At 39.4% G+C, this 13,185-nt stretch overlaps 1 protein-coding gene across 1 annotated transcript in view; it reads left to right on the plus strand.

The window, feature by feature from the left end:
- Positions 1-1,991: 1,991 nt before the first annotated feature.
- Positions 1,992-13,185, plus strand: part of SGIP1 (SH3GL interacting endocytic adaptor 1) — a 277,554-nt gene continuing 266,360 nt past the window's right edge. Inside the window, exon 1 of the mRNA XM_072649764.1 lies at positions 1,992-2,223. Coding sequence (XP_072505865.1) covers positions 2,148-2,223 — 76 coding nt within the window. The 5' untranslated portion in view covers positions 1,992-2,147. The remainder of the gene's footprint in view (positions 2,224-13,185) is intronic.

Raw genomic sequence — 13,185 nt, forward strand, 5'->3', positions numbered from 1 at the left:
TATGTGATACTGGGTGAGTAACTTAACCTTTACACGCCTTAGTTTTCTCAAGGTAAAATGGGGATAGTAATAGTACCTACCTCATAAGGTTGTCATGAGGATTAAATGAAATAATACGTGTAAAGTGCTTAGCACAATACCTGACCCATAGTAGGCACTATATAAATGCTACTTACTATTATCATTGGTTGTTCTTTATCATTATTGTTATTTTATATATTTCATTATATATTATATAATACATGTTTATGTCTTGATATAAAAAATCTCTATCATACATTATCATCATATTGTTGTTATTTATAAACAATAAAGGCAATCAGAAAAGGTTCCTTGTAGAAGGGAAGATTTTTAGCTGGAACTTGAAGGAAGTCAGGGATAAGAGATGAAAAGACAGAGCATACCAGGCAAGAGGGACAGACAGCCAATGGAAATGCCATAGAGCCAGGAGATGGAGTGTCTTGTTCATAGACTAGCAGAGATGCCATTTTCATTAGACCAAAGAATGCACAGAAGGGTTTAAGATGTCAGAAGACTGGAAAGGGTGAGAGAGGGTCAGGTTGTGAAGGGTTTAGGATGCCAACTGGAAGATTTTGTCTTTGATCTCAAAGCGGATAGGGAGCCACTGAAGTTTGTTGAGTACGAGGATGGCATGGTCACATCTGCGTTTTAGGAAGATCACTTTGATAGTGAGTGGAGAATGGAGCAGAGTTGGCAGAAGCTTGCAGAGGGAAGATCAAGCAGCAGCCATTAGAGTAATATTGGAATAGTTCAGGCATGAGGGGATAAGGTCTTAAATCAGAATGATAGCAGTGTCAGAGGAAGAAGAAAATGCATATGGGACATGATGTGAAGGAAAACTGAGAGAATTTGGCAGCCAATTAGGTATAGGAAAGGAATGAATATCAGAGAGAAAATAGGAAGTCAATGACACATAGATTTGGAAGCCAGGTCACTGGGAGCATGTATTGTAATAGGGAAATATAAAAATACTGTAGTTTTGTAGGTTTATTGTGTAGCCTGGAACTTTGATAAAGTGACTGTTAAGTTGAAGATAGCAGAAAACAAAATGAATAGAAGAATCTTGTTCTGACCTAAATTCAAATGTGATCTTAATCAACACATTAAAGCACCCAACAGTGTAAGAGAACAAGAGCTCATAGGGACTCGCAGAATTTGTGTCCATTGATATGTGTCACATATCAATCCAACAAATATTTGGTAAGCACTTACGACGTATGAGTCACTGTGCAAGACAAATGATGGAAACACAAAGGGTGCAAGACACAGACTATCTCTTCAAAGACTTTACAATCTCTTCTGCGGATGGAATGAGGCATTGATTTGTAAAAGAGAGAATGTTTCAGTATTATAGAATCAGAAGGACTGACAGAGATATTGGTCTCAGTATGTCACACACACAAACACACTTTAATAAATTCCTTCAAGGATCAAAGATGTAAACTCTTTTGTTTGTTTTGAAGCTTTCAACACAACCAGGACCCTGTCTTTCTTGTCTTACATATTATTCCTCTCTGTATGCTATATAATTCAGCCATGCTGGCTCACTTGCTGTTCCTACAATGCAACACAAAAACTGAGCACCATAGTCTAGAGTTGGTCCATCCAGAGAAGAAGACAGTAGGACCATCATCTCTTGTGTTCTGGACATCATATTTTTCTTAAAATAGAATTGGAAAACAATTTTTGCCTGTCATATTACAAGTGTGGACAGAGAGAAATCACACTGTTGTTTCATAGTGAGTTTATAGTCTACTAAATCAGCCAGGTCATTTTCAAAAAGAACAGCTCTCTATCCAATAAAATGAAAACTGAAAAGCCATTTCAGTAAAATGAAAAACCATACTCTATTAGGGGAAGGGCATGATAGATGGTGTTACCCTAAGTCCAGCAGTATGATTTTCCACAAGATGTTGTCACAGCAATGGCTGTTGCTTGTGACATCACAGGGAGATCCATCATTTTTAACTGAAGGAGCAGTTGTATTTCCCCCCCTCTGTAGACAACAGGGACTGAGTTAGCCATGGACCATGGCCATCTAGTTTATTAACAAAGTAGAAGATGGTCAGCCCCAAAAAGGAAAAGGAACATCTGGGGAAAATCGGGGTTTGAGTACATGTCAGTGGATGGCTCTTTTTCAAGACCAAGTAGATACAATGAGCCATTTTAAAGAAGATGGATCAATACTTCAGAGAAAAGGAGGTAAGAAGAGAGTGTCTTACTAAGATGTCTGAACTAATGAAAAATAGGAAGGTGAGATGTTTCAAACATAATAAGATGGTCCTCAAATCTCCACAGGAAAAGAAGTTATACATATAGCCTTCGTATATGCAATGAGAATATAAGAGGCAATGTGAAAGTATTAATCTCTTGAAGAAGGCTATTTTCACTAGATATTATAAACAGCTTTGTAAACTAAAGGATTATAACAACATGCTATTGTTAATAGCAAAAGGGAACCTGACAACATGCACTAATGGATAGAGTATTGGACTCAGAGCCAGGAGCATCAGAGTTCACATCTTGCCTCTGATGCTGATTAGCTGTGTGACCATTGGCAAGTCACTTAACCACTGTGAGCCTCAGTCTCCTCAGCTATAAGATGAAGATCATCATACTTAGACTGTCTATCTTAAAGTGTTGCTGTGAGGCTCAGATGTGTGTTAGGCGTAAGGTGTAAAGTGTTACATGAACATCAAGTGTTTTGTTTTAATTCGTGTTAAATTTGGCATCATATAGAACCACAGATTCTCAGAGTTAGACCACAAAGATGATCTAGCCCAACATATATAGGAACAAAAACTCCCTCTGCAATCTCCCTTGGCCATGGGCATTTACTGAGGGGAAGGTTGCTTTTTTCCCCTAAGGAAATCCACTCTACTCTCATACCACTCCAGTCGTTAGGACATTTCGCATTAAACTCAGCCTCTGTTTTTCCAGAGTGTCCTCTCCGGCATATTTTAATTGTCAGTTATTCTTTCTTTTGTTTCTTTGTAAGACTTGCCATTGTGGATTCTAGTTTTTTCTATCCTACCAATGATTTTGGCTATGTAGACCATAAGTTCCTCTCTCACAATTCGAGTTTCTCTTTTGAAGCATTCAGAGGAATCCTGTTGTGATTGCATGCTCCCTTGGGAACCCACAGGGTCTTCTGCCTCATCAGGTGTGAATTCATTTTCACTTGTTTTGTGATACATATTCAAACTTGTCTGCTTTATCTGATTATGCTCGAGGTTTATCCTTTTTTTCCTCCTGAGATCTTTGGTAATTTCAAATTTTTTTTTCCTTATTTGGACCTATTGCTCACTTTCCAATTCTCCTCTTTAATGGTGGTTTTCCTGGGGGCTGAATCTCCAATTTTCAGCCTCTTCCCACACTGTGCAATTCATGGTTCACCAGCTTTGGTGTTTGTCTTAAGTGTCTTCTGAGAGGACAGAACTGGTCCCAGATGAATGCTGGGCTCTTTCTATTAGTCACATCTGTATCCTGCCCTCTCTGTTCTCTGGACAAACTGTATTGTGTAAAGAATGATCACTGTACTTTGGCAACCTGGGCAAGTTTCTGCTATTTGGAATTTGGATCTTGGTGGCACTAGAGGAAGGCAGGAGTGGGTTGAACTAGGGTGCAGTGGGGGTCAGGGTGTGGAGACAATTTCTGTTGAAAGCCCTGGGGAAGGCTTATGCAGCCTTGCTGTTGGGAGTGTGGTAGGTAATAGGAGAAAGAATGCTGAGAGAGTGTTTTTATTTCGTTTGGGTTCCTGGAACCCTAAGCTATGGAAACAGCTAAAAATTGCTTTATCTCTTACACACAGTTGCTGTTTTGGAGAGGTTTGAGAGGTCATGAGAATGACAGAATATGTCCAGTCTTCCACCTTGGGGCATGTGACCCTAAAGTCCTTATCTGTCTTCATGCATGTTCTCTCCATTATCCCTAAGTTTACTATCTGAAGCCAACCAAACTATGTGAAATTTCTCTTCTGCATAATAACCCTTCAAATATTGGCTCAATTCCTTTAATCAGCAAACACAAAGCATGGTCCAGCGTCTTTCATGATTTTCTAACTCAGCAGTTCTCCACATGTGCTCCTGTGAACCATGGAGGTCCTTGAGAATCTTCCAGGGAGTCTGAGAGGCTAAAATTAATTTCATAATAAGAAGACATCTACATTTCTAACTTGTAAATAGCTATGGAGATAGCCCTTCTAAACAAAATCTCTTTTGGGGGGTGTCCTCAATAATTTTTTCAGAGCATAAAGGGTTGTGGACACCAAAAAGTTGAAAACTGCTGCTCTGGTCTACCAAAGTCTGACTTATGCCTCCAGCTAGCCATCCCTCTTGATCTGGCATCACTGAGAGATCTGAGAATTATGAGCCACTAGCCACTCCACTAGAGACCTCTTCCTATTTGACACTGAGTTATTGAGTCCAGCTCTCCCACCACTTCTAAGTGCACCTAACTTTGCTATTGTTTAGTTCACATCTATCTACCTTCTTCACCAGAATAACCTGAGAGACTTTGTCAGATGTTTTGCTGCTCTAGGAAAACTGTCTTTATAAGATTTATAAGATTTCCTTAATTTATTTAAGTCTAGCTATTCCTTAACTGGGACAACTAAATGGTGCCATAGTGCACAGGAAAGATCTGGGTTAAATCCAGCCTCAGACATGTACTTGCTGAGTGACCTTGGGCAAGTCACTTAGCCTGTGTTTGCCTCAGTTTCCCTATCTGTAAAATGAAGATAATCAAAGCACCTACCTGTGAAAGTTGTTGTAAAGCTAAATGTGAGACATTGGAAAACATTTTAGCACAGTGTCTGACACATAGTAAATGCTATATAAATTGTTGTTATTGTTATTATTTCATAAGAGATGAAATTAGACCTGTGTTCACTCACCACCTTTTTTTCCCTAACTGTTCACTCTCTTCCCAGTTCCTAGAATTTTGTCAGTAATCAAAGTCAAGATATCCCTGGCCTCCTGTGGACCATGGAGGAGAGTGCTGGATTTGGAATCAGAGAATTTGTGTTCAAATCTTGTCTCTGTCAATTACTATCTCTTGACTTTGGGTCAGTTGCTTCATTTCTATGAACCTTAGTCTCTCCACCTATAGAATGATGGGGTGGTACTACCTGATTTCTGAGGTCCTTTTCAGCATAAATCTACTGCCATGTTTTTGTCATGGTTATTAGCATAAGACAACATTTGCCCTACTCTTTCTAATCCTTGAAGCAAATCTCTCTCCCATTCTCCACAGTCTCTCTAAGCAACTGGAAATGAAATGATCCACATTCACAAGGAAGAGTATGAAATACCTTTGGGAAATGTATGTAGGAAGGGTCTTCAATAGAAGGCTGAGGAGTATGTCTATTTTTCCTAGAAGAAATGGGGAATCATTAGATGATTCTGAGCTAGAAATTCCATGGTCAGAACATGACTGAAATGAGGCGATTGGATTATCCACTCCAACAATGCTTGTTAGTCCTGTCATTCCCATAAAAATGATTCTATAAAGTATACAATGAGATGTCAGTTGTACAGGTCAGACTTGTAAGATTTGAGAGGCGGAAAAGATCTTCATCCAACCCACATGCGAATGGAACCTCCACAGCAACGTACTAGAGAAAGTGAAGATGACGATAATTATGGAATGATGGAGGAGGAAGATGATGACGATGATGACATTTATGAAGCATTTTAAGTTTTCAAAAGTGATTTATGAATATTATCTCATTTGATCCTCACAAGAACCCTGGAACATAGTTGCTATTATGACCCTCATCTTACAAGATGAGGAAACTGAGGAGGAGGCATCCTGGAGGCAGGAAGTCTGCAGGAGCTCAGGCCAAAGATATGACCATCCACTCAAGAATGGCAGGGAAGGGGAACCCATCCATCTGCCACTCAGCTGATGTAAGTTAAGGACGTGAAAAAAACTTAGAGGACAAAGTGAAATTAGATCATCAGATCTAGTTTTAACCAGTTCTCTCATTTTGAGCAAGTCACTCTCCCTGTTTCTGAGCCTTGATTTCCTTATCTATAAAAAGAGAGGGCTGGGCTTGGTGATCTCAGAGGTTTTTTCTTCTCTCAGTCTATGTAGTCATCTAAGGGCTCTTCCGGTTTTATGTTTATCCATCCAAAAAGGGTCCAATTTTCCTTTTCTCCACTTTCTAATCCTAAGATTCTATCTCCTTATGAACTTTTGCCTCCTGTTTGGGGGGAAAGGAGCTTGTGTCTTTGCTGTTTCTTCACCAAGAATGGAAAAGGTGAACTATACAGTTGCCTTGGCAACTTGACAAGATAAAAGCATCTATCACATCCTTTCTCCCATGACATCATAAACAGATGGTGTCACCTTGGTAACCAAATAAAATGGCTGCTTTCTGGATAGCTATATTTGACATGGGCTAATTTAACAGTGCCGTTTTTGGGGGTGAAAATCAAAAACAAAATATTTGGCAAATATCTAACTATTCCTCTTAGAACATGGACTCCTCAAATTTCTAAAGCACTTTTAAGGTCAGCAAAGCGTGAGGGTCCTGGTCAAGACAAGAAAAACTGTATCCAAATTCTTCAAAACCTCTTTCCCTTGGTCTGATTATTTAGAAGGTATTTGAGCCCCTGCTCAAAGGTACCTGTCAGGTGTAGGGTATTTGGTAATAGAGCACAAAGGTGATAGACTCAGTTAGTGGATAGAGTGCTATATCTGAGTTCATATCCTGCCTCAGACACTTAGTAGCTATGTGGTCAAGTCGCTTCACCTCTGTCTGCCTGAATTTCCTTATCTGTCAAATTGGGATAATATTAGGAACAAATGAGATTTAATTTCTGTAAAGTGCTTTACAAATCTTAAAGCACCACACAAATGCTAATTATTAGTGGTATTATTCAGGCAATTCCAAATTCTCAGTGCAGTCTTAAGCTTAGAACTACAACTCAATACTGGCTTCTGACCTCAAACTGCTTAAAGTCTCTTTGGACAGAACAGAAATAGATGCATATGAAATAATGATGCACGGCACGAATTCCTAAGTCTAGCAAATCAATGTTATGGGAACTCTGCATAGATCCAGATTGCTGAGGGTCTGGTCATGTCATTCCCCTTCTGTAAAATGAAAATTCCTTAGCCTGGAATTTCAAGGCCTTACATGATCCAACTCCCATCTGCCTTTCTAGGCTTATTTCCCATTGATCTTCTTCATGTTTGATACATTCCAGCCAAACTGTATGACTAGCTCTTCCCCAGCCTCAATGTCCCATCTTTCACCTCTGTGCATTGGCCCAAGCTGTCCCCATAACTAGAATTCTTTTCCTTTCCTGCCTACCTCTCCAAATCCTTATGTCCCTTCAAGGTTTGAGGTGTTTGTAAAGCTCCAGAGTCTACTGATCAGAGTCTCATGGATGTGCAGGGATGTGTGTCCCTGCAGTGATGCAAGTCTTCCATCTATCCTTGCCCAGCCCACACAACTCTCACCCACCCATCTGTCTTTCATCTTTCTCCTCCCATAAATTCCACTCAATACCTGGAGGCTCATTTTTTACATTTTCTGGATGTTGGATGGATACCAATGTTCAACAGGGACTGGCCAACCACATCCCTCACTTTTTCCTACATGGCTAGCTCATGTTTTTATTTTCTTGTTCTATTGCATCTCTGATGACACTTTTAGAAAGATAAATTTTATCCAAATCTGTAGTTTTTACATGAGCTAGATTCTCCTCCCTATATCCTTCTTCCTTCCCTCTCCCAGACAGTCATCTCATATAACACAGAAGTTTTTTAAAGAAAAAAGAGAGAGGGTGGGAGAAACTCAGGCAAATCGGTCAATAAATTAAAATATGATAATAGCTATGACTTATATGGCACTGTAAAATTTGCAAAAATGCTTTATATGTCTTATTGTTTCATTTGATCCTTATAACAACCCTGGGAGGCAGGTATAATTACTATTCATATGCTAAAAATGAGGTAACTGAGGCTGAGAGAGGTTAAAAGTGACTTACTCAATGTCACACAACTAGTGCTTGAGACAGAATTCAAATGCTCAATCCTAGCTGAGAAATCTGAAAATATACCCCAGGTTCCATAACCAGGGACTTCTGTCCCTTCCACATATACACACAGACCCCTTCTACCCCCATGCTTCTACTAAGGAGAGAGGTGGGGAAAGTGTGATAAACCTCTTTAAAGGTCTTCTCTTTTGTATATCCATTATTTATAATATGGCGTATGCACATGACCACTGTGAACCTCTCCTTTGACCTTAGAGTGATTCTCAATACTGTGATATTCTATGACTTGAGACCATCCAAACAACACCCATGGAATATTGGTTTTATGGGCCTTTGTTGGGGCCATTCTCAAAGACCATTCAGCCCACCCCGTAACCTCTGCTCCACTCTGGGTGCTGCTCACTGTCCATTTGGCATGGGAGGCCAAGATACATGTACTTATGGTCAAGCTCTCAAGATTATTCATCCAACATCATAACAGAGTTTGGACAAGAGTCATTTTTCTGGCTTCCCCTCTGATCACAGCTGGGCCCAACCCTTTTTAGTGGTTAGGGATCTTATTTAAAAGACTCTCCAAAGTCTGGGAAGCATGGATCTTTCACACGCTCATTCCTGCCTGTGGATGGCATTAGGCTGATTCTTCAAACCTCAGGATATCCATGTCTTACCAAAATTGTGGGACCCAGAACTGGACACAATGTCCTGCTATTACTCATGGCCTCTGCTAGAAGAACATTTTCTTAAACCCTTCAAGGCCAAGTGGTATTTCTAGACAGGCTCTACATACACTTCCTACTATCTTATCGAACATTTTTCTGATATCCACGATTCCCATGTGGTTCCTAGGTCTGGACCCTGAGAGGTCTCTTGGTACAGTGAGTTTCACTGCTGTTAGGAAGAGTTATGAAGACATAGTGGTCTCAGATCTCACCCCACTTCACCTCTCCCTTCTCTAGGCAACTATGTAAGATGGCAGAGAAGGTGCCAATCAGTATTCATAGAGGAGATTTCTTCACCTTGGAGTTCCTTCTATTACAGAACTCTCGAGTCCAGTCCCTCTTTCGTATGTAGGCCTGAATCTTCTTTTTTTATTGGCATATTTTAAAAAATTTTTAAAATAAAATTTCATTGATTTTTTTCTATTATTTAATCACCATAGTAATCCCAAGGATCGTTCCCCTGCCTCCTCCAGGGGCACCATTCTATATGAAAAATAACATTTATTCTAAAGAAGAAAAAAAGTACAACTGATGAAAACATTGAAATACTCTGGAAACGTGCAGCATGTAACACTCATGAACCTCCTCTCCACCACAGAGAGCATTTCTTAGCATATTTCATGCCTTGCACAATGATGAGAAGAAGGCACATGATAGCTGACATCTACGTGGCTTTATGTTCCATTGGTATTCATGCAACACCAAAAGAAAGAGATGACACCTGCCAGAAAACTGGGGAGATCCCCCATAATAAATTTATGTGTGGGCATGACTGAGTGATCCAGGAGGGGACGCAGCCTACATCATTAAAGGAGGTTATGGATCATAGGGTAAGAGACAGAAGGGTCCACAAAAGTCATTGAATCTACCCCCCCCATTTTATTACTAAGGCAACTGAGGCCTAGGGAGATTCAATGACTTACCCAAGCTCACACAGTAAGAGTCAGAGGAAGATCTGAACCCAGGCCCTTTCATTGTAGAGTCAGTACTCTTTCCACTATCACCCTCTGATCCCCGTAGATAAGAGGGGGCTATAGTATAGAGTAGCTACTATCTATATAGTGTCTACTGTGCCACCACTATGCTAAGTGATTTACAAAAATGATTTCCTCTGATTCTCATAACAACCCTGAGAGGTTAATAATACAAGTATTATTCTCCCTGTTCTTCAGATGAGGAAACTGAGGCAGCTAGAAGTTGCCCAGTTTGGCCAAGGTTGCCCAGTTATTAAGTAATAAAATGAGGACTAAGCCAGTGGTCTCCTAGGACTCCCAAGATGTCCACATCTGGTCTCACTTTCCTTCTCCATGTTTCTGCTTCTTTCTTTTCCCTGCACGTCCCATTGAATTTCCTTCTGGTTTTTCATTTTCTTTGTTTTCCTTTTCGGCCTTAACAAAGCCCTTGGAATTGCACTTCTATCACCTGCTGATGTGGTTACTAATCTCACCCTTACAATGCCATCCTGAGGATAAATAGGTGTTGACTGAAGGCAAAGTACACAAGAGCCCCATGGCACCAGGTCTTTGCTGGGTCAAAGAAAATCTTGGCTAATTCTTGGCCCATTGTGCCCCACTTCCAAGCTGATGCAAACAATTGATGAACACTTCCAAGACAGGACCAGCCCCGTAGATGGAAGTGATGGATCACTCATGTCATTGCCCCAGATTCCTGGTGAAAGATCCAACATGGTTTAGAGAATTGGAGAATCTCCGAATGGAAAGCAAGGTCATCTAGCCAATGTAGAAACTCCCTGCAGACATTGACGCATGGCTCCAAGCCAGACTTGAATATTTCTGAGGAGATAGCTAACTTGTGACATAGACATTGCAAAGACTGATTTAAGATAGGTTTCCCTCCTTTATACTTGAGTACTGTAATGCATTTGAGATCTCAGTGATGCATATACTCCCTCCAATGGCAGCTAGGTTGTACAGTGGATAGAATATTGGGCCTGGAGTCAGGAATACATGAGTTCAAATCCAACCTTTGACACTTACCAGCTGTGTGACCTTGAGAAGGTAACTTAACCTCTTCCTTAACTATAAAATGGGGAGAATAACAGTATCTACCTCCCAGGGCTTTTGTGAAGATCAAATGAGATAATATTTTTAAAGTGCTTCTCATAGTGCCTGGCACATAGAAGGCAATTCATAAGTGTTTCTTCCCTTCCCCTTCCCTTTCTCCTTCCAATGTATTGTATCTATTTCTCAAGGATTAGCATTTCCTCACATTACCAGACTGATAGGCCGCTCATGCCTCCTGGTCACTCAGCTCTAAATGTGCTCCTGCTTGTCAATGTTCCCCCTAAAATCAGGTACCTAGGACTGAACACAATAATAATCAAGATCGTCTAACCAGGGCTTGGTACAATGTCACTCTTCCCCAACCTTTATGCCCCTACCCCAACCTGGGCCACTGTTTCTTTCTATTACTACAACTTAAAGCTATTTGTTTCTTTAAGAGCTCCTAATACACTTAAGATCGATGTACTGACCACTGCTACTGAAACATAGGAACTCTCAGAAAGGAATTCAAAAACATGCGTGTAGAGAAATGAGCACTAGATTTGAACTTGTAAGGCATGGCCTGTACTCCTAGCATTTTTACAAACCAACTCTATGACATTGGAGTGAGTTGACCTTATTTTCTTCATTCATGAGGAGGGATTGCTTTATTTTGATACCTTAATGGAGTCCCCTGTCCTGATATCAGATGCCCTATTTATCTCTTTCCATAAATTTTCTTTAAAAAATGTTATAGATTTTTATTTTATTAAATATAGCCAAATTACATGTAAAAATTTAATAATTTTTTTTAAAAATTTTGAGTTATTTCTCCTTCCTGCCTCTCTTTCCTTCCTTGGTTATACATGTGAAGTCATGCAAAAATATTTCCATATTAGCCATGTTACAAAAGAAAACACAGACCAAAAAGAAAAGAAAGTGAAAAGAAAGTTTAAAAAGTACCCTTTAGTTTGCATTCAGAGTACATTAGGGATTTGGATACCATTTTTTCATCATGGATTCTTTAGTCTTGATTCAAAGCAGCTAAGTATTTCACAGTTAAGCATCGTATAATATTGCTGTTACTGTACATAATGCTTTCCTGCTTCCACTCACTATCACTTGCATCAGTTCATATAAATCTTTCCAGGTTTTCTGAAACCTTCCCTTTCATCATTTCTTATAGCATAATAGTATTCCATCACAGTCACATACCGCAACTTGTTCAGATATTCCCCAATTAGTTGGCATCCCCCTCAATTTCCATGTTTTTGCCACCACATTAAGAACTAAGATATAGATATCTACATTCCCTCTGTGTGTCTATCTATCTTGGTCTCTGTCAATCTGTCTCTGTCTCTCTCTCTCAACATACACACACATACACACACACACACACACACACGTACCCTTTCTCTTTTTCTTTGATCCTTTTTAGGATACAGACCTAGCTATTGCTGCATCAAAGAGTATGCACAGTTTTATAGCCCTTTTAGCAGAATTCTAAATTGTTCTCCAGAATGGTTGGATTAGTTCACAACTCCACCAACAATGCATTTGTATCCCAATTTTTCCACATCCCCTCCAGCATGTCATTCTCCTTTTCTGTCATGTTTCCAGTCTGATAGATGTGAGGTATTAACCTTGGAGTTGCTTTAATTTGCATTTCTCTAATCAATAGTGACTTAGAGCATTTTTCATGTGATTCTTGATAACTTTGATTTTGTTTTTTTTTTTTTGAAAACTGCTTGTTCACATGCTTTGACTATTTATCAACTGGGAGATGACTTTTATTTTAATAAATTTGTCTCATTTCCCTATATTTGAGAAACAAGGCATTTATCAGTAAAACTAGCTATAAACTTCCCCCCATTTCCTGTTTTCCTTCTAATTTTGATTTCATTAGTTTTGTTTTACAAAAGCTTTTTAATTTCATGTATTATCCATTTTACAACCTGTGATGCTTTGTACTTGTTTGATAGACTCTTTTCTTATCCACAGATCTGACAGGTACATTTTTCCAAGTCCTCTAATTCACTTAAGATAGTTCCCTTTATGTCTAAATCATATCTCCATTTTGATCTTATCTTGGTATATGTTGTGAGATATTGGTCTATACCTAGTTTGTGCCAAACTGGTTTCTAGTTTTCCCAGCAATTTTTTGTCAAATGCTGAGTTCTTACCCCAAAAGCTTCAGTTTTTTGGTTTATCAAACACTAAATTATGATGGTAATTCACTACTGTGTATTATGTACCTATTTCCTGCCAGCACTAGTACGTTTTGATGATCATTGCTTTGTAAACTAGTTTGAAATCTGGAAATGCTAGGACACATTCCTTCACATTTTTTGTATTGATTGCCTTTTTTTCTAGTTTTTTTAGTTGTATGGCCAGATCATTAATCTCTGCTCTTTCTCTATTTTATTTAGAGAT

This window comes from Notamacropus eugenii, chromosome 2, assembly GCF_028372415.1.
Source record: "Notamacropus eugenii isolate mMacEug1 chromosome 2, mMacEug1.pri_v2, whole genome shotgun sequence".
Lineage (NCBI taxonomy): Eukaryota > Metazoa > Chordata > Mammalia > Diprotodontia > Macropodidae > Notamacropus > Notamacropus eugenii.